A 21967-nucleotide genomic window follows, 5' to 3' on the forward strand; every position below is an offset into this window, starting at 1 on the left:
TGAAGTCCTCATAGACCTAGAACAGAAATAGAAGATATATCGTATATATGTCATATACTTCCTTCCAGCGCCTGGAGAGGTCACTAATAATCATGACACTTTCCCCTTGGAGTCTCCCCAGGACCTCAGGCAGCCACTGCCAACCAATCAGAGTCAACACTCGAGATTAAAACCTGCCATCCCTGTTCTAGAGGAAGTGAGGATTTCACAAGCCAATGAATTCTGGTCTTGACCTGTCTCCTCAAGATGAGTTGACCCTTCAACCAGGAACCTCACACCTTTTGTTGTTCTTCACCATCCTCACGTCCCCCAAGGACTTAAAGGTGATGTTGCAAGAAGGTTTTTGAAAGCATGGGTCTGCCAGACAGAGCGGGTGCAATGATTAGTCATGACTCCAAGCCAGGCACAGTGATTAAGAAAAGCTAAATTTATATTAAATTATCATAAAGTCCTAAAATACTGAACATAGTGGTTAAATAACTCCAGAAAGTCCAATCTCTCCAGTGAGTAACGTTAAAACCATTACACATGAGCGCGGGAGAATCACTTCCATTAGTTTAGGACAAGAGAGGTTTTGCTTTTTACATAGTGAATCAGTGCTCAAATAGAGATTTCTTCAAATATGTCTTTTCTACATTCTGAACAGCCCAAGTGCAATAAGATCCTTCCCCCTTCCCAATCAAGAAAATGCCACTTTTCTACTTTCTCCTCATCCTCAACCAAGAGTCTGAGGACCCAAAGTGCTCTTTTCCTGCCCCGTCAAATGTGAAATGTCCCCCTTTCATCCCATAAGTGGCACCTCGCCTTTCCCACTTTGTGTACTGGAAAAGACTTGCTGGCCTGGCCAGGCCGTCCTGTGTGGGCCCAGACCTGGCTTGGTTACTAACAACAGGGCTAAGGGCTTGGCACCTGTCTCTAGCAGCCTTAGAAGTGACCAGAAAAACTTTGCTCGTATCTTTTTTTTTTTTTTTTTTTTTTTTTACTCACATGTTTGGCAGCTGATTTCTCAATACCAAGAACCACAGGAGAGGTTTCAAATCAGGAAACTTCCCCTACAAGCCCTCGCCTCTCTTCTCAGCCCATTGTCCTCTCCTATTGCTTCTTGTTCCTGGGTGGAGGAGGTCTGGATCTGCTCCAGGCTGAGAGCCCTTCATCAGCGGTTCTACCTTTCTACATCCTGCCCCCTACTTTTGTGTCTTGATTTAGCCCTCCTCACCACCACAAGGCTAAGTCAGAGAAAGCAACTTGGGGCGGGGGGTGAGGGGAAGGAGGGGGCTATGTAGAAGGTTTAGGGCAGAGAAAAAGGTCTCAACTCCCCTGATGCTAGCACGAGACACACGCTCTTTGTGTGAATGGGCACGAACCAAGTGATGGCATCACAGCATGGAAAGTCAGTCACTTAGCCGGGAAAAGAGTTGGAATGGGAACTTCACCACCCCACAGCCACAGGTTCTCTGTCCACTAACTTTGATCCCTGAGCACTTGAGAGACAACACAGGAGGTTCAACCTCATGGATACTTCCTGTTAGGCCCTGGGTGCCCCAAGTCTATAACCCAATCTCTCTTCCTGACCATTTATGAAGACTTTTGGCCATTTCTTTGAAAAGTTGTTTCACGGTCTCTATGCTCAGAATCCCAGAGAATGAGCAGGGAGAGGGTGGCAGAACGTGAAGGTCCAGGTGATATGCTGCTTTGGGTCTAGACAGCGCTGGTAAGATGTTGCAAAGACTTAGCCCTCGGGGCCCCACATTCCTCAAGCCCCTGCTCACAACCTGGTGACTTAGAGTCAAAGACATAGGAAGGGTACTGGCCAGCAGTGGCACCAGCGGGGGAATTCATATTAGCTGCTGCCATGCGGTAAAGACCCTGTCATCGGAAGGTAGAAAAGCTTCCAGACAAACTAGCAGGAGGAAGAACAGATTGAGCCACACCCAGATCTCACCAATATCGGCAGCTGAAAAAAAAAACAACAGCAGCTCTTAGGGCAAGAATAATATCCACTGCCAGCAATGGACAGGACACGCGGCCCAACCACCCTAAAAGCTTTCTCATGTTACCAATGCACTTGAGGCTGGAGGCTTCCCAGATGCCCATACCAGCTGGGCTCACTCCTCCTTCCTCTCTCAGCCTCTATCCTTCATCTCTCTCTTTACCCTTGACCCCTGCCCCAGCCCCTGATGGGCAAGTTCTCTTAGAGAAGCGGCCAGGCTGGCTCTGATGGGAGAGAGGGAAGTCTTGGATCATCAGTTCTTGTGAGGCAGGGTACCAGGGAAAAGCTCTGTACTGAGGAGGAATCATTACTGAGCCTAGTTTTGGGGGCTCAGGATGGGGTGCAAGAGGTGAAGTTGGCGGTAAAATCCAGGTCTAAATTTTCGGGATGCACCCTCATTTCTTGTGCACAGGTAGTTATGGACTCAGGTGGAAACAGCTCCCGCGGAGGACCCGGGAGCGGTTATGGGGTGGGAGGTGGAGGAGAAGGACGAGCACATAGGAAGGGGGCCTGTTGTATAAGTGAGCACAAGGACCGCAAGTCCATGAAGGAGAGGGAACAGGCAGGGAGGGAAGGGAACGACGGTGTTTAGACCTGGCTCTCTGAGGAGAGCTTGCGTTCATGTTTCCAGCCCGTGTCTGGCAGAGAGCCCCGTCTTTCAGGAGTGGCTGCGGTATGGACACTGCTGCACTCAGACTGCTCTTCCTGCAGCAGCTGCTCTGTCTCCGTGTCATCCAGGGAGCCAGAGCTGGCCTGGATGGACACTGTGTCTGTCTTCATGCACACATGATCCCGCAGAAGGCCCCCCCGTGAGCTGCGGAGTTGCTTGAGGTCGTCCCACTCAGCATCGTCCCCAGACAGAAGGCAGATTCCCTCTACAATCTTGATCTTCTCCTTGGTGTAGTTATGGTCAGGCCCGCCCTAGGGTGGAGGGTGGGGAGACACAGTCAGTCGGCTGGCTCTCTAAAAGGATCTCACGGTGAACCGGAAAAGGAAGTAGATGGGGTGAGAGGAGGTGTGAGGGGTACAAAGATCCCACAAACAAATGGGGAGACTTGGTCAGAGAGCAAACAGATGAGTCGGCCTAAAAGGAGAGTAGCAGCTAGGATGATTATTACCCTTCTTAAGACAGGGAGGAGGGAGAACCATGGCTTCCAGTCCTGCATCATCCACTCACTGGCTATGTCACCTTGGGCAAATTACTCAGCATCTCTAAACTCAGTCTCCACACCTGCAGTGTGGGGAGAATAACAGTATCCATACCTCATAACCAGTTGCGGTGAAGGTTCAATGAGGTGGTACACATAATGCAGTTAGTAGGTGCTTGACACGTAAGATACGTTAAATCATGTTAGGTATTGTTACATTGTTATTGTGAGTTATTAATGGGACACCATGCTGATATGCATGGCCAAAAGTAATTGACAAAGGCAATTCAATGTGCATTTATTTGGGATTTTAAACTCCTCCTGTGCTCTTTTGTTCTTAATTCTCTTCTTCCTAATTTTGTTAAGGAGAAAACTTTTGGGAGGTAAGACAGGAGGAATCTAGAAAATCTCCTTACTTAGATTTTGAGTGCCAATCCTTTGGGACCCTATAACCTTTTCTGGGAGGTTACTCTGGCTCTGCTCCCACAAGCCTTGGGGCCATTCTCAAGCAACCTGGGATTGTTCCAAGGACAGCCTTAAGTTCTACTCAGGCTTCTCCCTTTGTGGATTTCTCAAAGAGGAGTCTTACTCCTGGTTTCTGGGGGATACCAACCAAAATGCCACCTCTACCAGGACACAACGAACCATGGCTGAGATTCTGTCCTGGGACAGTATTCCCACCGAGAGCTCTGCAAATGTTCCTCTATTTTAGTAGCAATTCAACTCCACAGACATTTACTGAGCCCCTGCATTAAAGAGGATACTTTGCTGATTGCCCTCTGGGAGTGACAGCTCCCTCAATAGAGCAGAGACAGACACAGATAGCACACAAGCACACAAGCACACATGTGCACGTGCGTATACACACACTCATTCCCCCAGCACACCCTCCAAGCTGAAATTAGCATAAGATTAGAGAGAGCCGTGCAGTGTCTTCACCTCAGAGACACGCTGGGTAAGCTAGGGAAAGGTGGGGGACACGGCACTGGCAGTTTGGGGGGGGGGGGAGGAGAACACCACTCCCTCTACAAACACAGTGCAACAGGTACCTGAAATCAAGAGGAAATCAGAAGAGAAAGGGTGAAAGACTGTCAGAGGGGTGAAAGAGCTGCTGAGGAAAAGCACACAACAGAAGAAAAGAGGTCACACACTTGTAAGTTCTAACCTGTGAACCTTATTATGGTTCTTTTCTGGGGCATCAGACACTCTAGGAACCTAAGACTCAAGAGTCTCTCAAAGATACTAAGTGAGAATGGGATCTACCATCCCTAAAACTGACAACTATCCCTGCAGGTTCTGTTTTGGCTTACAGTGGAAGCTCTTTTAATATGGAAACTCATGGAGCCAGAAAGCATGGGATTATTATGTAAAGTGCACTCATTATGCATGGTGGCCCTGTAGATATGAGGGCAAGTTTTGACTGTGCTAGACAGGCCAAGAGAGTAGAACGATTAGGGTTTCATAAAGGATATAACTTCTGATGAAGGGTTACAGGATTTTAGAAAAAGCAGCGGTTGTATTAGACTAGGAAAATCTGAAATCCCAGGCTACTGATTCCTTGTGGAAATGGGACTATTTTTCAAGCCTAAACACTCAGCAAATAATTTTTCACTGAAGCAACAAAGGAGTTAAGAGAGCAAAAGCATGTAAACCTTCAAAATTCTAGAGAAATCTCTTAAGATTCTGTGATAAGAGGAAGAACAGCAAAAACATAAACAAAAAGAAACAACAACAAAAACCCAGCCATTGCCAGCCATAGGTGCCAACAACTTGGATCAGAGGTTAGAAAAGGGAGAGTCCAGGAGCTGTTGGGTTTTGAGGGGTATTGTCTAGGCGTCTGGGGTGCTTCACAGGGGCCTCACTGCAGGGGAATGATGACTAAATGAGGAAACACCTATGAGCCTAGTAAAATATCTCCTGGCAGGGAGGCGCACACTCCCATGCTTTCAGACTCAGACCTTCTGGAATCTGCTTTCTAACCTTGCTCTCACTAAGGTCCCTCAAGCCGGTCCCTCAGAGAGTCTACATCTGTCCAGAAACCCAAATCACATTCATTTCTTCTGTGCACTATGACTTCCAAAATGGTAGATGGGACTACCCGGCATCCCTCACTGATCCATTCAGGCAACTGGAGCGTATCCTTCCCCCCTCCAGAAACAAACACAAACAAAAAAACAACCACCTTGAATATAAACTTTAATTTTTACCTCTTTCTTATAGCACAGTTGATTGTACATGGCTGGTTTCGGGATTGCTTCAATTTTCACTTCTTGAGTGGAAGTTCGGTAGGAAGGGTTGCTGTAGGTCAGGTTTCCCATTCCCGGGTCAGTTAACTTGGATTTTTTGTGTCTTTAGGAGGAAAGGTGAGGAGAAATTAGTTCAGATCTTTATCGGGGTGATATCTGGGGAAGTTGTAAGCTCAATGTGGTAGGCAGCCTCTAAGACAGCTCTAGAGATCCTCGCCTCCTGCTTCTCCCACCTTCTGAATCCCTGCTCCTTGAGTGTGGGCCGCACCTGATGATTCACTCACTTCTTTTTATTTATTTTTTTATTTTTTAAGTAATCTCTACACCCAAGGTGGGGATCGAACCCACAATCTCAAGGTCGAGACTTGCACCCTCCACCGACTAGGCCAGCCAGGCGCCCCTGGTGATGCACTTCTGAAGAACAGAAAATACAAAAGTGACAGATGCTAGATTAGGTTCCAGAGAAACGTGTGGCTTCTGTCTTAGGTTGCCTTTACTCTCTCTTATGCTAGCTCTGGGGAAGCAAGCTGCCAAGTGGCCAGTTGTCCTTTGGAAAGGCCCCACAAGGCAGGGAATGGATGAGAGTGACCTACAGTCAACAGCTGGCAAGGAGCTGAGACCCTCGGTCCAACAGCCTGTGAGGAACTAAATCCTGCCAACAGCTACACGCATGTGCTTGGCAGGGAATCCCTCCCTGGTCAAGCCCTGAGATAAGACCACAACCCTGACTGATACCTGGACTGTAGCCTGGGAGAGACCCTGAGGCAGAGGCATGCAAGTAAGCTGCACCCAGATTTCTAACCCACAAAAGCTGTGAGATAATAAATGGTTGTCATTTTAAGTTGCTAAATTTGGGAATAATCTGCAATAGATAGCTAATCCACTGTATCAAGACAGATCTGTGTTTCAATCCCACATCTGTTACTTACTAGCTGGGATCTTGGTAGACATAATCTAAGCTTTGTGAGCCTCAGATCCTTATCTGTAAAGTGAGGAGTAATAATACCTGTATTATGTAGCATTGATACATATTCACTAAATACTAACGGTTACTATTATTATTAGTGTTGTTGTTGTTGTTGTTGTTGTTGGAAGCAGGAGCCACAGCAGCATAGCAAAATCCTGGTATTTTTGCTGCAAGCTGTGTTTAAAGCATTTGGAGAAAATATACACAGGGTCATAAAAAGGATTCTAAACTGAAAATGACACACACTCCACCTTCCCAGGATGATCCCTACTGAGCAATGACATATCAAACAATATTGGGGTAAAGGCCGTGGTTATGTGAAGAGAAGATCATTTCCACCTTCGGTGGTTTGAGGTGAGGCAGAGCAGAGGAGAAGCAAAGATGGCAGCATCAGTCCCAGCTCTGTCTCTTCCCGTGTGACCTTGGGTAAAGCCCTCTGTATCCTCGTCTATAAAGAGAATCCCAAGGGCTGCTGTGGTCCTAATAGGAGAAACCTACTTGGGCTGTGAATGGTGAAGAAGGATCAGAGTTCAGGTTCTACCTCGCTCTGACCAGGGACCTATCTTCGACGTGAGGCTGGTCAGAGGTTAGATCAGCACGATGTGGAGCTTCAGGAGAGCACAGATAATGAGGACCAGTGACCATGTGGCCCCTGCAGCGAGGCTGAGGTTACCTGTACAGCATCAAAGCTGCAATTGCCACCAAAATCAGCAGAATGCTGAGGAGTCCACCGATGACGTAGCTGACATGAAGTCCTTCCCCTAGAAGAACAGAGAGACACTAGGTGGGGGCCACGGACAATCTTCCAGCTGGCGTGAGGGCTGGGAAGACGAGGGTTCCTTTGGTAGGGGTTGGATCCCACACCACCTGAGGATAGCCAGGGAAGAGGCCGCAGGGGTAAGGGTAGGGGGCTGAGAAGAGATCTATGGTCCTATCTCTCATCCCAATTCCAATATTTACTACCCATGTGACTTAAGGCGAGATGCTTAACTTGAAGCCTATGTTTTCTCATCAGTTAGAGGAGATAGTTAGATGAGCGATAATAAACCGCTCCTAGCCTGCTGGCAATGACACGTGACTGTATATATACATATACACACATGCACACGTGTGCACGGGCACACATATATACAGCTTAACAAATGGTTGGCATATGGAAAGTACTCTGTAAGTGGTGGCTAACTAATGATTGTTTTTTCTATGGATTCAGCCTGAGAAATGGGTTGGACAACCCCAAAGAGTCCCTATGAAGGTTTTGGAAGGTATCAGTGGAAATTCGGATTCCTTATACCTTCTTTTCTAAAACAGTTGGGCACTCAGGGCTCACCTGGAGCAGCAGGTATGGCCTCATTGGAATGTGCACAGAGGCCCAGCCGAGCATCCTTTTCAGAGCATCTGTGGGGCAGAGAAAACTGAATGTGAAGGTTACTTGTATTCGATAAAGACCTTGCCTTCCTCTAGGAAAGGGGGAAAGTCCTGGGAAGGACAGGGGGAAAGGCTTTGGAGTGGGACTTGCTGATATTTGATTGTACCTGATGGGAGACATCAGAAGCACAGACCAGGAAATACAGAGAAATCAGTGTGAGTCACTGTCTTCGGGATGCGATATCATGTTTAAATGAGTTTTAAAATATGTACGCTTAGGGGCGCCTGGGTGGCTCAGTCGGTTGAGCGCCGACTTCGCTCAGGTCACGATCTCGCGGTCCGTGAGTTCGAGCCCCGCATCGGGCCCCTGTGCTGACAGCTCAGAGCCCGGAGCCTGTTTCAATTCTGTGTCTCCCTCTCTCTGACCCTCCCCCATTCATGCTCTGTCTCTCTCTGTCTCAAAAATAAATAAACGTTAAAAAAAAATATGTACGCTTATTATTTTTATTTTAATTTAAAAACAAGTTTTAAAAATGTTTATTTATTCCTGAGTTAAAGAGAGACAGAGTGTGAGTGGGGGAGGGGCAGAGAGAGAGAGAGAGGGAGACACAGAATCCGAAGCAGGCCCCAGACTCTGAGCTGTCAGCACAGAGCCCGACGTGGGTCTCGAACTCACAAACTGTGAGATCATGACCTGAGCCGAAGCTGGACACTTAACTGACTGAGCCACCCAGGCACCCCAAAATATGTACTCTGTAAAGAAGATTCCTCTAAAAAGGAGAAGCAGGTCTGGAAGTAAGCTAGAAGTCTGCTGAGACAACACTAAGGATATCAATAGTAGGGTTCGTTAAGCTACCAGGATGAGCTGGAAGAAACTACCAGCCAAGCAAACCTCTGACTGGATACAGATTATCACAAGGCCTAAACAGACCTTGAAAAAACCCCTGTTTTTCTTCTCTTCATTCTTTCAAAAGAGAATATGCAAGACATCCAGAGGGAGGGATCAGGGAACCAACTTGAAATGCTAAGGAGGTAATTTCTTTGTGGCACATTATGAACAATCAATTAAAGGCATCTCCTGGGGTGCCTGGGTGACTCAGTTGGTTAAGTATCTGACTTTTTTTTTTAATGTTTATTTATTTTTGAGAGCACAAGCAGGGGAGGGGCAGAAAGAGACAGACAGAGGCTCTGAAGCAGGCTCTGTGCTGACAGCAGTGAACCTGATGTGGGGCTCGAACTCACAAACAGCAGGATCATGACATGAGCCAGAGTTGGACGCTCAACCAACTGAGCCACTCAGGTGCCCCTGTCTGACTCTTGATTTTGGCTCAGGTCAAGATCTATGGTTGTCAGATACAGCCCTGCAACGGGCTCTGCACTGGGCCTAGGCGTGGAGCTTGGTTAAGATTCCCTTTCTCCCTCTTCTTCTGCCCCTCCCCCTGTGTGTGCATGTGCTCTCTCTCTCAGAAAATAAGTAAGTAAATAAATAAGGCATCTCCTAAAAGGCTAGAGAAAAGCTACTTGCAAGAACATTTGAAACCAAGATGCATGGAGTCTTCAAATAGACTGTGACCCTAAGAAAGTAACTGAGTAGGGTTCAAAAGTTTTCTAAACTATCCTAAAGAAAATCAGATTAATCATGATTGATAGTACTTAAAAGTTAATGAGAAAAATACATGTTTATGTCTGGGTATTTGCTTTTCTATACAAACTTCTAAAAAGAGAATATGGGGCAAATAGGACAGATTTGCTCATGTGCAAATGTTATAATTTTATTTTATTTACTTCTATACCCCCAATTCCAGTTCTCAGACTTTATTTACTTTTTTGTAAATGTTTATTTGAGAGAGAGAGAGACAGAGAGACAGAGTGTGAGCGGGGGAGGGGCAGACAGGGAGACACAGAATCTGAAGCAGGCTCCAGGCTCTGAGCTGTCAGCACAGAACCTGACACGGGGCTCAAACTCACGGACTGTGCAAGATCATGACCTGAGCCGAAGTTGGCCGCTTAATCCATCGAGCCACCCACGTGCCCCTATTTAGCTTATTTTTTAAGTAGACTCTACGCCCAACATGGGGCTCAAACTCATGACCCTGAGCTCAAGAGTCACATACTCTACCACCTGAGCTAGCCAGGCACTGCACAAATTTTATTATTTTATTTTATTATTTTATTTGTTATTTAACTTTCTTTTTTTAAGTTTATTCATTTACTTTGAGAGAGAGCATACACGCGTATGCGCACATGCTCCAGCAGGGAAGGGGTGGAGGGAGAGGGAAGGAGAGAGAGAATCCCAAGCTGACTCTGCATTGTCAGTGCCGAGCCTGATGTGGGGCTCAGACTCAACCGTGAGATCATGACCTGAGCCGAAATCAAGAGTTGGATGCCTAACCAACTGAGCCACCCAGAAGCCCCAAATTTTATAATTTTAAAGACATGAATCTAGAGTTCTCCTCTGGGATTATCATTATGTTTCTGCTTTCAGAATTGACATCAAGTGTTAATTATCTTTTAAGCTAAAGTTGATAATAAAAATAAAGAGACTGGTATATTACAATGGAAAAAAATGTTGTAAATAGAAAAATGTCTGGAAAGATAGACACCATTAATCAGCCATAAAAAGGAAATTCTGCCATTTGTGACTACATGGATGGACCTTGAGGACATTATGCTAAGTGAAATAAATCAGAGAGAAAAAGACAAATATTGTGCAATTATCACTTATATATGGAATCTAAAAACAACAACAACAACAACAACATCAATCCCCAACTCATAGGTTGCTGCTTGCCAGAGATGGAAGGTAGGAGGAGTGGATAAAATCAGTAAAAGTGGTCAAAATGTACAAACTTCCAGTTATAAGTCCTGGGGAAGTAATATACAGTATCGTGACTATAGTCAATAATACTGTATTATACACTCGAAAATTGCTGAGAGTAAATCTTTAAAAGTTCTCATCGCAAGAAAAAGACTTTGTAGCTATGTGTGGTGATGGATGTTAACTAAACTCACTGTGGTAATCATTTTGAAATGTATACATATATAAAATAGAAAATATTAAGAGGAACTATACATGGGTACTTATTTCTTCTTTATTCCTGGCTGCATTTTCAGATTATTTTTTGCAAGGCATAAATAAAAAACATAAGAATTTTTCTAAATTGAATCTAATATCATATTTAATCAATTTTAAGATCTGTATTGTTCTCTATTCCGACATCTCCGGAATAGGAATGTGTCTTACAATCAGTGGCATCTCATAGTTGAGGTTGGTCATTTTTTCAGTTGAAACTCTCAAATCAGGATGCATCTTTTTTTTTTTTTTAAGGTTTTATTTATTTTTGAGAGAGAGAGACAGAGTATAAGTTGGGGAGGGGCAGAGAGAGAGGGAGACACAGAATCTGAAGCAGGCTCCAGGCTCTGAGCTGTCAGCACAGAGCCCGAAGCAGGGCTCAAACTCAAGAACCACGAGATCATGACCTGAGCCAAGGTTGGAAGCTTAACTGACTGAGCCACCCAGGCGCCTCAAATCAGGATGCATCTTAAATGGATAGCACCATCAACTTAATTAAATAAAACATTTTATACTTGATTTGAGAACTGTTCATGTTTATGCTTGCTTATTTAATAATAAGGTGTGTGTATACATGTGTGTGTGTGTACACGTGCATGTACGTGCATGTGTGTTTGAGGTCATTATAAGCTAAAGTCATTACATCCCTGGGGATGTTCCAAGTCATAAAGCCACAGCCCAGAGACCACTATGACTTGGCAGCTTCTAAGCAAACTGTAGGACAAGACCATACACTAAATGTGTTATGAGAACAAATGTCACCAAAAGGAAGGAGGAATGCCATGTAGGAACTCCTCTGAGTGATTTCTCTCTCTAAAGCTGCTCTTAAAACTTCTCGCCCTCAGAGCTAAAAAGAGATCCACTTACAACGATCTACAAGTCTATATATCATCTCCAGTTCCAAAGAGCAGGGACGGGTGGCTCATGATGTGACCTACTTCCCATGTGCCGGAATTATCGAGCTAAGACTGTGGTCTTCTGCCGGTGGAAGATGGTGATTTGGAGAAAGGAGCCCTCAATCCCATATTGAATTCACTTACCTTCCTTCCACCTCCTCCAGAGATGTGTGGGTCCGGGTGGTTGAGGAACGCAAGGTGGTAGGAAGTGTGTTGGGTAGCACAGGGCTCCTTTCACTTATGCTGGTAGCCCTGGGAGCTGGGGGCACTAGACCAGGTACTGAAGAGAATAGGAGGATTGAAGTGAGCCACTAGAGCCCCAAATCTCTACGTATGATCCAAGAGTAGCATCCTGGGTTACCTGACAGAGCCATCTTATAGCTGCCTTAATCTTACGCATCCTCATTAGAGGCTCTTCATACTGTAAATAAAAAGGATTTGGACTCCAATATTCAATAGCTCTGGATGGGCTAGCTGGTGCACAAAGGTCAGGAAAAGACAGCAATTCACAGGCCACCGCAGGGATCAGAGATTCAGGAGACCTGAATTCCATTCTTGTAAATGCCAGAAGCTGGACAAACTCAGGTCTGTGCTATTCCAAAGCTCAAACTCATTGTTCTCTCACTCAGCTGTAAGACTCCCCGAGGGGGATCCCACCCAGAAGGACAAAACCGAGGCTAATGATCCTCTGTCACTCCAAGGACCCTGCTGTTCCAGGGCGTCATTCAGTCCAACTCACCAAGGGAGCAGGGCCGGCCATCGGGCTCGTCAGGACAGGCACACACGAAGTCAGAGGCTCTGGCAAAGCAGAGGTGGGTGCAGCCTCCATTATTCACACCACAGGCATTGGTCCCTGGAGGCAAAGCAGGTATGTGTCTGGTCTGGGCTAGAATCGGGTCTCCCAATTTGACACCTACCTCTCTTCAAGGAGGAGCTCCACGGCTACCTCACTCCAAGGGACAGTAAGGCAGAAGGGGCATAACCACATGGGGCTGAAAAGGTCGAAGAGCTTACAATGGGAACCAAAAGGCTCTCCTGTGGCTCTAATGTCTCAGTCTGTTAACTCAGGGACTGTTAATACAGTCGCTGGGATGATCAACCACCCCACCGATGGTAAGGAAGCAAGCAGGCTCAGGACCCAGGGGCCCACCTGTCTGCCGCTGAGGAGAAACCACAATGATATCCATGAGCCCTTCCACATTCGCCAACACCGTCTCCTTGCTCCGGCCTGAGTACTTGTCGACACGCTGGATTGACTTGGTCTGCCAGTCTGTCCAGTAGATCCACCTGTCCTGCTACTCAACAGGGAAACCCCATAAAGAGTAAATATTATTCAACAGTCTGACCTCAGGTACAGCTTCTGTGCTTTGGTATGTGTACCTCCTCTGCTGAAATGCCCTGTGTCTCTTATCCAGCATGCCAACTTCTGTGTGTCCCCCATATCGCACTGTCCAGGAAATCTCCCCCAGTCCGTATGGGATTCGTTCCTCCATGCTTTTCTGTGCCTTCTACAAGTGAGTTTTGGCACTCCACGGTCATTTGTTTACATGTCTGACACGTAAGATTAAGTTCTTCAAGGACAGAAATGTCTTTCATTTCTTTCTCAATTTCCAGTACTAACACTTCATCCCCAGTCAGTTGACTGAGTGGCTCAATGAATAAATGAGTTCTTGTACCTGGCAAATAGGAGTAACTTAGGGCCAGGGGGTCCTTCTAAGGTCGCTGCTCTTCTGGGCCCTTCACAAAGAGCCCTGGCCCAAATCCTCTGGTTACTTCTAGGGGAAGCTACCTTCTAAAAATGTTTATTTATTTAGGGGCCCCTGGGTGGCTCAGTTGGTTAGTGTCTGACGTCAGCTCAGGTCATGATCTCACAGTTGGTGAGTTTGAGCCCCGTGTCGAGCTCTGTGCTGACAGCTCAGAGCCTGGAGGCTGCTTCGGATTCTGTGTCTCCCTCTTTCTCTCTCAAAATAAATAAACATTAAAAAAAAATTATTATTTTTTTTTTGAGAGAGAGAGAGCATGAGCAGGGGAGGGGCAGAGAGAGGGAATCCCAAGCAGGCTCTGAGCTAACAGTGATGCAGAGCTCGAACCCACAAACTGTGAGATCATGACCTGAGCCGATACCAAGAGTCGGTCGCTTAACCGACTGAGCCACCCAGGTGTCCCTAGGGGAAGCTGCCTTCTAATTTAGTGATCCTGAGATTCTCAACCAGGGGTGGGGAGGGCAATGAAGGTGGTTCCCCTCCTGCTCCCAGGTATACATCAGAAACCCCAGGGGAAACTTATAGATTGAAAAACCACATTCATTATCATCCTATAGTTTTACATTTGGAGTACGGGGGTGGGGAACTTATTGTTAAGTAGAGCCAAACTTTTATTGGCTGGTAGGATATAATATACAAGACAGATAAGTGGAAGTTTGTCAAAATAGAACAAGGGTTTTTAAATAATTGAGAATCCCTGTTGTGGCTCCAGGCTTGATAGATCTCCTCTTTCCCTTCCCTGAATTATTTTACAGGATAAGAACTCAAAAATGATAGCCAGTGATAAATAAAAAGATTAAAAATAACACACACTGAGTGCCAGATACTGTGCTGATGCTTTGTGTATATTTCAGGAGGACACTATTATTAAACTCACTTATTCTACAGGTATTAGAGAGGTTCAGTATCTTATCCAAAGTCGCAGTCATTCAATGACGCAGGCAGAGCTTGAACCCATGGAGCGGGCAGATTAGAGGTACTCAGTAAGCATGTACCAACTGGCTGGCTGCCTCAAAACTCTGGCTCTTAGCCACTGCAACCTACTGCCACTAAGCCAGCTGCCTGGACTCAGATATTGGGAACACAGCACTAGGATCAACTACGGACCCTGTTAAAATGCACATTCCTGGACCCAACCCTCATGAAGTAGATTCTTTTTATGCCAAGGCCCAGGAACCTACATTTGAGAGCCACTCCTTCAAATGCTAGAACATGGAGTGGTGTTGCAGGAGTAGCAGGCACATGGTGGCAAGGCTTCAGTGTACAGGAAATACCCCTAAAATGAGCTTCCGTAGCAGGATCGTTAAGTAGCAACTAGGGTTGAGGCTCCCAACTTGGAACCCCGAGGAAACACCCCCCGTCAAGGAGGTTTAGTTACCTCTCTCCTGAGCCAGTACCTGAGTGAGAGCAAAGGGGTGGGACACGTGGCTGACTAACACCTGCCGTAGCTTCCCATTGAGGTCAGAGCTCTCAATCCGGTCCAGATGGGCGTCCACCCAATAGATCCTGAGAAAGAAAAGTGAGAAGAGGGCTGCTCAAAATGCTTGCCAAGAAGCCCAGTCCTTCCCCGCAAGGAGCTATCTGTTCCCTCCTGAGCTAACTAGTAGGTGCTGTGAGCGGTCATAAAGCACCCTTGATGAGAGGTCATTGCAAGTCCCAATGCTGAAGAGGGGAAGCTGGGGACTCAAATGGGGGGCCAGAGCTGTGTGGGGCGGGGTAGAAAGCCTAGTGACCTCTGAAGAGCCACCCTGCAGGCTCATCTTCAGCAACCTGATCACCCTTTGGCTCCTTCCCAAGAATCTAAGCCGAAATTCTTATGAACACTCTTTAAGGAAGAGATCTTGGTCTATAAGGAGCTCATTGAGGTTATCCCAACTCTCCAGGTGACTTAGATTCCTTTCCCTTCTTCTGGGGGCAGAAAGAGAAACTGCCTCAAATCCCCTTTCACCCTCTTTTCCTGCCCTTTAGCATTTTTTATCTAGGCAAGGAGTTGCAAATTCCAATGAGCAAAGGGATCAGAAAAGCAACAAGCGCAAAAAATCAGCCTCCGACAAATAAGGGGTCATGGGACGTGTGGTCCAGCCAGAGGACGTGCTCTGCTAAAGACACTCAAATCAAAAACATATAAACCACACAAACAAAATCCATCTGAGGATTGAGGGCTATATTCAGCAACTTTGCTCTAAAAATATGTTCCCTCATCCTTCTCACTGCTTTTTCCCTCCTCACCTACCAAGGAGCTTTCTATTTTTCTTTTGTTGTCACTATCTGAATCTCAACCATCTTCTCCTGTGCCCACCCAATTTCCAGAAAGCAATTGGGACAGGATTCCCACCTGCGGGTATCATAGTCCAGGGTAAGGCCATTGGGCCAACCCAGGTCTGTGTTGATGAGGACCTTCCGCTCAGAGCCGTCCAAGTTTGCCCGCTCAATCTTGGCAATGTGGCCCCAGTCTGTCCAGAAGAGGTACCTAAGGTACAACACTGCCATCATCACCAAGGCATGGGAAGATGGTACCAGAGGTTGACAGAATACAGGGGACACGCTGATACCATGAATACAGAGGAATCTTCCAAGGGACCCTTCATCAGGCCCTTCTTCCCTGGGTCTCTTTTCTGCTGGCCATAAACTTACCCCTTCCTGGGGAAAACGGCAATGGCCCGAGGCTCATCCAGGCTATTGTTGATCAGCACTTTGCGGCAGGAACCATCTAGCCTTGATGCCTCAATGGTATTTCGGCCCGTATCTGTCCAGTACAGATTCCTGGCCACCCAGTCTACTGCCAGCCCGTCGGTGGTCTTCAGGCCACGCCCGATCACTGTCTCCATGTTGCTGCCATTCAGATCTGCTCGCCTGAGGGAACAGCTCAGGGTTGGGTGACTGACCGGATTGACCAGAAATAGACTGAAGTCCCTTTAATTCATGTTCCCATAATTGGATCCCTACTAGAGGCTCCAGAAGGGCAGAGACCACATCTCTGTAAGTACATTCCTCAGCATCTAGAACAGTAGGTACTCAAAATATTAGCAGAATTAATGAATAAAAAATTCTTGGGAGGACAGAGTATTTCCTGGTATTAACAGTGGATGTTTGGGCCCATGTCTTACAGAAGATGGGTTAGTAATTCCCTATATACCTTAGGGATAAAGATTGCTAGGTGGTAATTATAAGAAAGGCAAATTTGTCAAAACCTACCTGTACATTTTTCCATTAGCCCTACACCAGGGTGGGGGTATGTCACAAACATTTAGGGGACTTCTCTAAACTATGTATTCCCACCTGTCCCCAGCATGAGACCCTAATACACCCCTCAGAGATAACTGCAGGGAATGCCCCTATTCTTTCACGTGAGAATCTCTGTCATGGTAAACCCCTCACACTAGTGGGGGGAATCACATTCCTCAGCTATGGTGGGGTAAAAAAAAAAATGGAAGGAATAATAAAAAGTAAAATAAAACAAAAAATATTTTTAAAACCACAAAAATACAACCTTGGAAACCATCACAAGCCTTGGCATTTGGCCAGGGCTCCTGTATTATAATACAGATACATGGTTTAGTTACATGGCCTACTCATCAATGAGTTTTAGGGGATCCTTGGAGCCCCCACAGGGCCCAATGGTGGGGTAAAGGCTCCAGGTCCCCAGCCTGACATGTCCGTTTTACATACTGGGCTTCTCTGCTAATCTGGAAACAAGCAAACAAACAAAAACGTCAAATTTAAACTCTGTTATGAGTGATAAGCAAACAAGTCAGGATCAGAACTCACTATCCAAGCTGCCAAATCACTCAGTCTATTTAGAGGTCAACAGAGACCATAACTTCACCCGGTCAGGGATCAAACACAGATCTGTGTCCTCTGGAGGTTTCAGGGATATTCCTACCTGATAACATCCAGGAATACATCTGTGTAATAGACCTTTCCATCCACACTGTCATAGTCCAGGGAGATGACATTGTTGAGCTCAGGGACGGGGACGTGCACATCTGTGTGGTCGCTGGTGTCCAGCGAGATACGCCGGATGGAGCCGCGGCTGGAGAAGAGTAGGTAGGTCTCGGGAGAGGGATCACAGGTCTTCCCATCTCCCTTCAGCTGGATGCCAGTGGGGCAGGCACAGGAGAACCCCGAGGGCCGAGGCAAGCAGAGGTGGGAGCAGCCGCCATTTCTAGAGCCGCATTTGTTAAAACCTGGTGAGGCGAGAACATGAGCTTTGACACCCAGCCTGGAATACTGTGGGAATCTTACAAGGGCCCTAGTTGCCTGATTCTCTGCTGTTCTAAGTGACAGAATTTGGTACCCAACAGGGATGAGGTAGAAGAAGTCCTTTGAAGGTGTGACAGCATCATGTAGTTATAGCACCAGCCACACCCAGAAGGAACAAAGCCTGATCCAGGAAGGGGGCTTAGGTAGGTCCTTGTCTCTGAGATTCTAAAAGGATCTCTGTGCTCTGGATGTATCTCTGTCACTGAGATACCCACCCACCCCCACCCCCCCAGAAAGCCAGCTCTGGCTCACAGCCCTAGGGGGTTCTCTCACCCAGTGGCTGTGCCCGGTCTACGGCCTGGATGTCCATGAGGCCTGGCAGGTTGGACCTCACCAGGATGACATTGCTGCCAGTACCCTTGTCAGCACGGTGGATGCTACGGGTCTGCCAGTCAGTCCAGTAGATATAGGAGCCAAGCAGGGTGAGGCCATATGGGTGCTGCACGGGAGATACCAGCGTGTGCCGACTGGCGCCATTCAGGTCAGCAGCCTCAATTCGCTGTAGAGGAAGGAGAGGGTGGGGGGGTGGTCGTGAGTCAACTGGGAGCCCTGAGTGGAGATCCTCAACAGTCCTCTCCTGTCTTCCCAGGTTTCCGGGAAGCAACAGGAGCAGTATCCTCACCTCAGTGTGGGCATCAGCCCAGAGCAGTTGGGAACTGGCCTTGTCCACGGTCAGCCCATTGGGCCATCCTAGGTTGTTGCTGATGAGCACAGTCCGGTCTGAGCCATCCATTCCAGACCGTTCTAGCTTGGCATTCTCCCCCCAGTCTGTCCAGTACATGAACCTGGGCAAGGAAAAATACTAGCTGTTATGTCCAGAGCTCCTAAACACTGTAAGTACTGACAATTTGCCAAACACTGCAAAAAGTATTTTATGCAAAAGGTGGAGTTGTTGTTTATGGGCTTAGAGTTTCAGATTTGCAAGATGAAAAAGTTCTGAAGATCTGTTTCACCATAAGGTGAATCTACTATACTGAGCTATACACTTAAAAAATGGTTAAGGGGTGCCTGGGTGGCTCAGTCAGTTGAGCATCCGACTTCGGCTCAGGTCATGATCTCAAGGTTCATGGGTTCGAGCCCCACGTCGGGGCTCTGTGCTGACAGCTCAGAGCCTGGAGCCTGTTCAGATTCTGTGTCTCCCTCTCTCTCCGTTCCTCTCCTGCTCTCACTTTGTCTCTCTCTCTCTCAAAAATAAAGATTAAAAAAATTTTTTTAAATGGTTAAGATGATAAATTTTATATTGTTTTTTACCACAAGTGAAAAAAAAAATAACTTTCCATGTACTGCCTCACTTAAGTCTCACAAGAGCCATGGGGTATATACATTTTCATTATCCCCTCCATTTACAGGTGAGGAAACAGAGGATCAGATGTTAAAGATGCATCCTGGGTTCCTGACTCCAAGGTTGGTGCTTTTTACCTCTATATCATCCTACCACCCTGAGTCACAAGGAGTGGAACAGCCCCAGGAAGGTGGGGCACACTTGCACTTCATAGCCCACTTTTACACCTGCCAGGGCCCCAGCTGAGCCAGCTCCCAACCCCTGCCCAGAACTGCAGAGCCGGCTCTCACCCCAGGCTCTCACCCCATCTCGTGGTACAGCACAATGGCCCGGGGGCTGTCAAGGTTCTGCCACACCAGCACTTTCCTCATGGACCCATCCAAGTTGCCCACTTCAATCCGGTTGGTTCCTGTGTCTGTCCAGTACACTTTCCGGCCAATGGCATCCACTGCGAGCCCATCTGTGGTTTGCAGCCCTGCAGGAAGTCAAGAGCACACACTGGCTCCTGCCTTAAAACAGATGGGCTATTTCCCCAGCTCTGTAGCCAGACACATGGTCCCCGGGCTGGGAGCAAGGCTCACCTGTGGTGATGATGTCCTCATGCTGTGAGCCTTCCAGATCGGCACGGCTGATGCTGTGCAGTGTACTGTCTGACCAGTACACCTTTCCTGGAAAGGAAAGGCTTGGCTCAGCCCGGACCCTCACCTCTCCAATGGATACCCCCAGCGGACTCATGCTCTGAGACACCAGGGCATGTCAGAGAGCCCCATACTGCTGAGCAGAGGAAACCAAGGGAAATATGGAAATATCATGGCAGTAAAAGTTCTTGGCAGAGGTGGAAAGGAAGGCTCCAAACCATGCCTTCATTACCAAAGAGAAAGTGTTGTGGAGATGGGGGCAGGGCTGTGCCAGAGGGAACAGGGAGCCTCAGGCTCTTAGCAGGAAACAGGTGGTGGGGGAGGAAGAATTGCAGTTGCAGTAGGTAAGGGACAGAGGGCAGGGCCACACAGACCTTCCTGGGGATCCACTCCAATGGCAATGGTGTTCTTCATGGTAATGTTGATAGGTACCACCACATCGGCAAAATAAGGGATGTCCAAGGAGACCATGCGTATGTCTACTCTCCTGGCGAAGATGAGGAAACTGTTCATGCCTGCCCAGGTGGGGAGAAAAAGAAAGAGGACAGTCACCCTAGTGTAGCCAGCAAGAGGATCTGAAGCAAGGCAAACTTGAGTTCATGCCTGTCCCTGTCAGTTTCTAGTTGTGTTATCCTGGGCAAGTGATTTAAATTGTTTAAGCCTCCGCTTCCTCATCTGTAGAATGGGGATAATAGCAGGGTATCTGCAGGATTAAAAGAGATCATGCACAGGAAGCACTCAGCACTAGGCCTGACACATATCATAAATGACAACTCTTTGTTAATATGTGGAAGTGACTCCCTTTGAAGGAACTTTTACCATGAGGTTGGAAAAACTTCATGTTAAGTTAAAGAGGGCTCTCCCTATAACCTGGGAGGCCCGATTCACAGATCCTTTCTCATTCAAATTCCCAAGAAAGTTAGGTTTCAAATGCAGCCTGCCATGCAGCATCCCCTAGGGAGAAACGTCAACTGCTAACATCTGGGCGGCTACACCAGGCCCTGCTTCTGGGACCTTCCAGAAGGGTTGTCACATACCTTGTATGCTCACAAAAGCACCACCTCCAACGGAGGTACCATGACATTGGAGAGATCATATGTTTTAATATGTATTATACCAGCTATGGGCACATAGAACTAAAGTGACTTGTTCGAACCAAACCAGTATATTATGACAATTTTCCAACAGTGAAAGTGTCTGAGAACAGAGCATCTTTTTCTAATATGCATAGAGACACCATAAGAACCAATTAGACTCTGCCTATGATCCTGTCTACCTGGTCCCCTGGGCCGCTTCCTGGGCTTCTCCTTTTTTCTTTTTCTTTACGTTTATTTATTTTTGAGAGACGGAGAGAGACAGAGGATGAATGGGGGAGGAGCAGAGAGAAAGGGAGATACAGAATCAGAAGCAGGCTCCAGTTTCTGAGCTGTCAGCACAGAGCCTGATGCAGGGCTCAAATTCACGAGCTATGAGATCATGACCTGAGCCAAAGTCGGACATTTAACCAACTGAGCCACCCAGGCATCCCTGGACTTGTCCTTTTTTTGTAAAACTTCTTGGTCTCCCCCATGCCTCTCAGAGAACCAGGACCCACGGTTTCTCAGCCCAACTGGAGTCCCTCTACAGGGAAGGAACAGAGCCACTGCCCCTCCTAGAGAAGCTCTATCCAGGTCTGTGATGCTCAAACTCACCCGGTGAGCAGGTCTTGCCATCGGGCATCAGGTTGATGCCCGTGGGGCAGGTACAGCTGAAGCCACTTGGATTTGGGGACCGAAGACACAGATGGCTACAGCCACCATTTTCCATAGCACATGGCGTGGACACTGGGTAGGGAGAAGGAGGGGGAATCAACGGTGACGTCTATGGCAAAGGAGGACCAAGGAAAAGCCGGTGCGGGCAAGGGCCGCTCACCTGGGGGCCGCCGGCGGTGGAAGACATGGATGTCCATAAGGTTCTCCAAGTTCTCCTGCAGGGTCTCCCGGTCCAGTCCTGTCAGCCGGTCGGCACTCTGTATACTCTTGGTCTGCCAGTCAGTCCAATAGATGCGCTCTCCATACAGGGTCAGCCCAAAGGGGTGGGGGAGCTGGCTTCCAATCAGCACCTGCCAGGGCCCCCGCACTTGTGTCATCCCCCATCCAGGCCCGATAGCACAGAACAGTGGCCAAGAACTCAGGTGTGGAGTCAGGCTGGAGTTCTTCTACTATCATCTGCTATGTGACCTTGAGCAAGAGCTGGTTATAAAATCTCTCTGACCTTTGGTTTGCCAATCTAGGATATGACCATGACAGTGCCTGGCTCCAAGGGTTGTGTGATGATTGTAAAAGACCACGTATGAT

At 47.3% G+C, this 21967-nt stretch overlaps 1 protein-coding gene across 1 annotated transcript in view; it reads right to left on the reverse strand.

Moving 5' to 3' along the window:
* Positions 1–412: 412 nt before the first annotated feature.
* LRP4 (LDL receptor related protein 4) overlaps positions 413–21967 on the reverse strand; it is a 38219-nt gene continuing 16664 nt past the window's right edge. The window contains exons 21-38 of the mRNA XM_042907176.1: positions 21543–21732; positions 21323–21454; positions 20006–20146; positions 19575–19661; positions 19297–19468; positions 18334–18496; positions 17985–18210; positions 17332–17635; positions 16083–16301; positions 15784–15918; positions 14846–14954; positions 12836–12980; positions 12425–12538; positions 11830–11965; positions 7679–7746; positions 7025–7112; positions 5346–5487; positions 413–2911 (exon numbers count right to left, since the gene is read on the reverse strand). Of these exons, the coding sequence (XP_042763110.1) occupies positions 2579–2911; positions 5346–5487; positions 7025–7112; positions 7679–7746; positions 11830–11965; positions 12425–12538; positions 12836–12980; positions 14846–14954; positions 15784–15918; positions 16083–16301; positions 17332–17635; positions 17985–18210; positions 18334–18496; positions 19297–19468; positions 19575–19661; positions 20006–20146; positions 21323–21454; positions 21543–21732 (2904 nt within the window). The 3' untranslated portion in view covers positions 413–2578. The remainder of the gene's footprint in view (positions 2912–5345; positions 5488–7024; positions 7113–7678; positions 7747–11829; positions 11966–12424; positions 12539–12835; positions 12981–14845; positions 14955–15783; positions 15919–16082; positions 16302–17331; positions 17636–17984; positions 18211–18333; positions 18497–19296; positions 19469–19574; positions 19662–20005; positions 20147–21322; positions 21455–21542; positions 21733–21967) is intronic.

The sequence above is a fragment of the Panthera leo genome, chromosome D1 (genome assembly GCF_018350215.1).
Source record: "Panthera leo isolate Ple1 chromosome D1, P.leo_Ple1_pat1.1, whole genome shotgun sequence".
Taxonomy (NCBI): Eukaryota; Metazoa; Chordata; class Mammalia; order Carnivora; family Felidae; genus Panthera; species Panthera leo.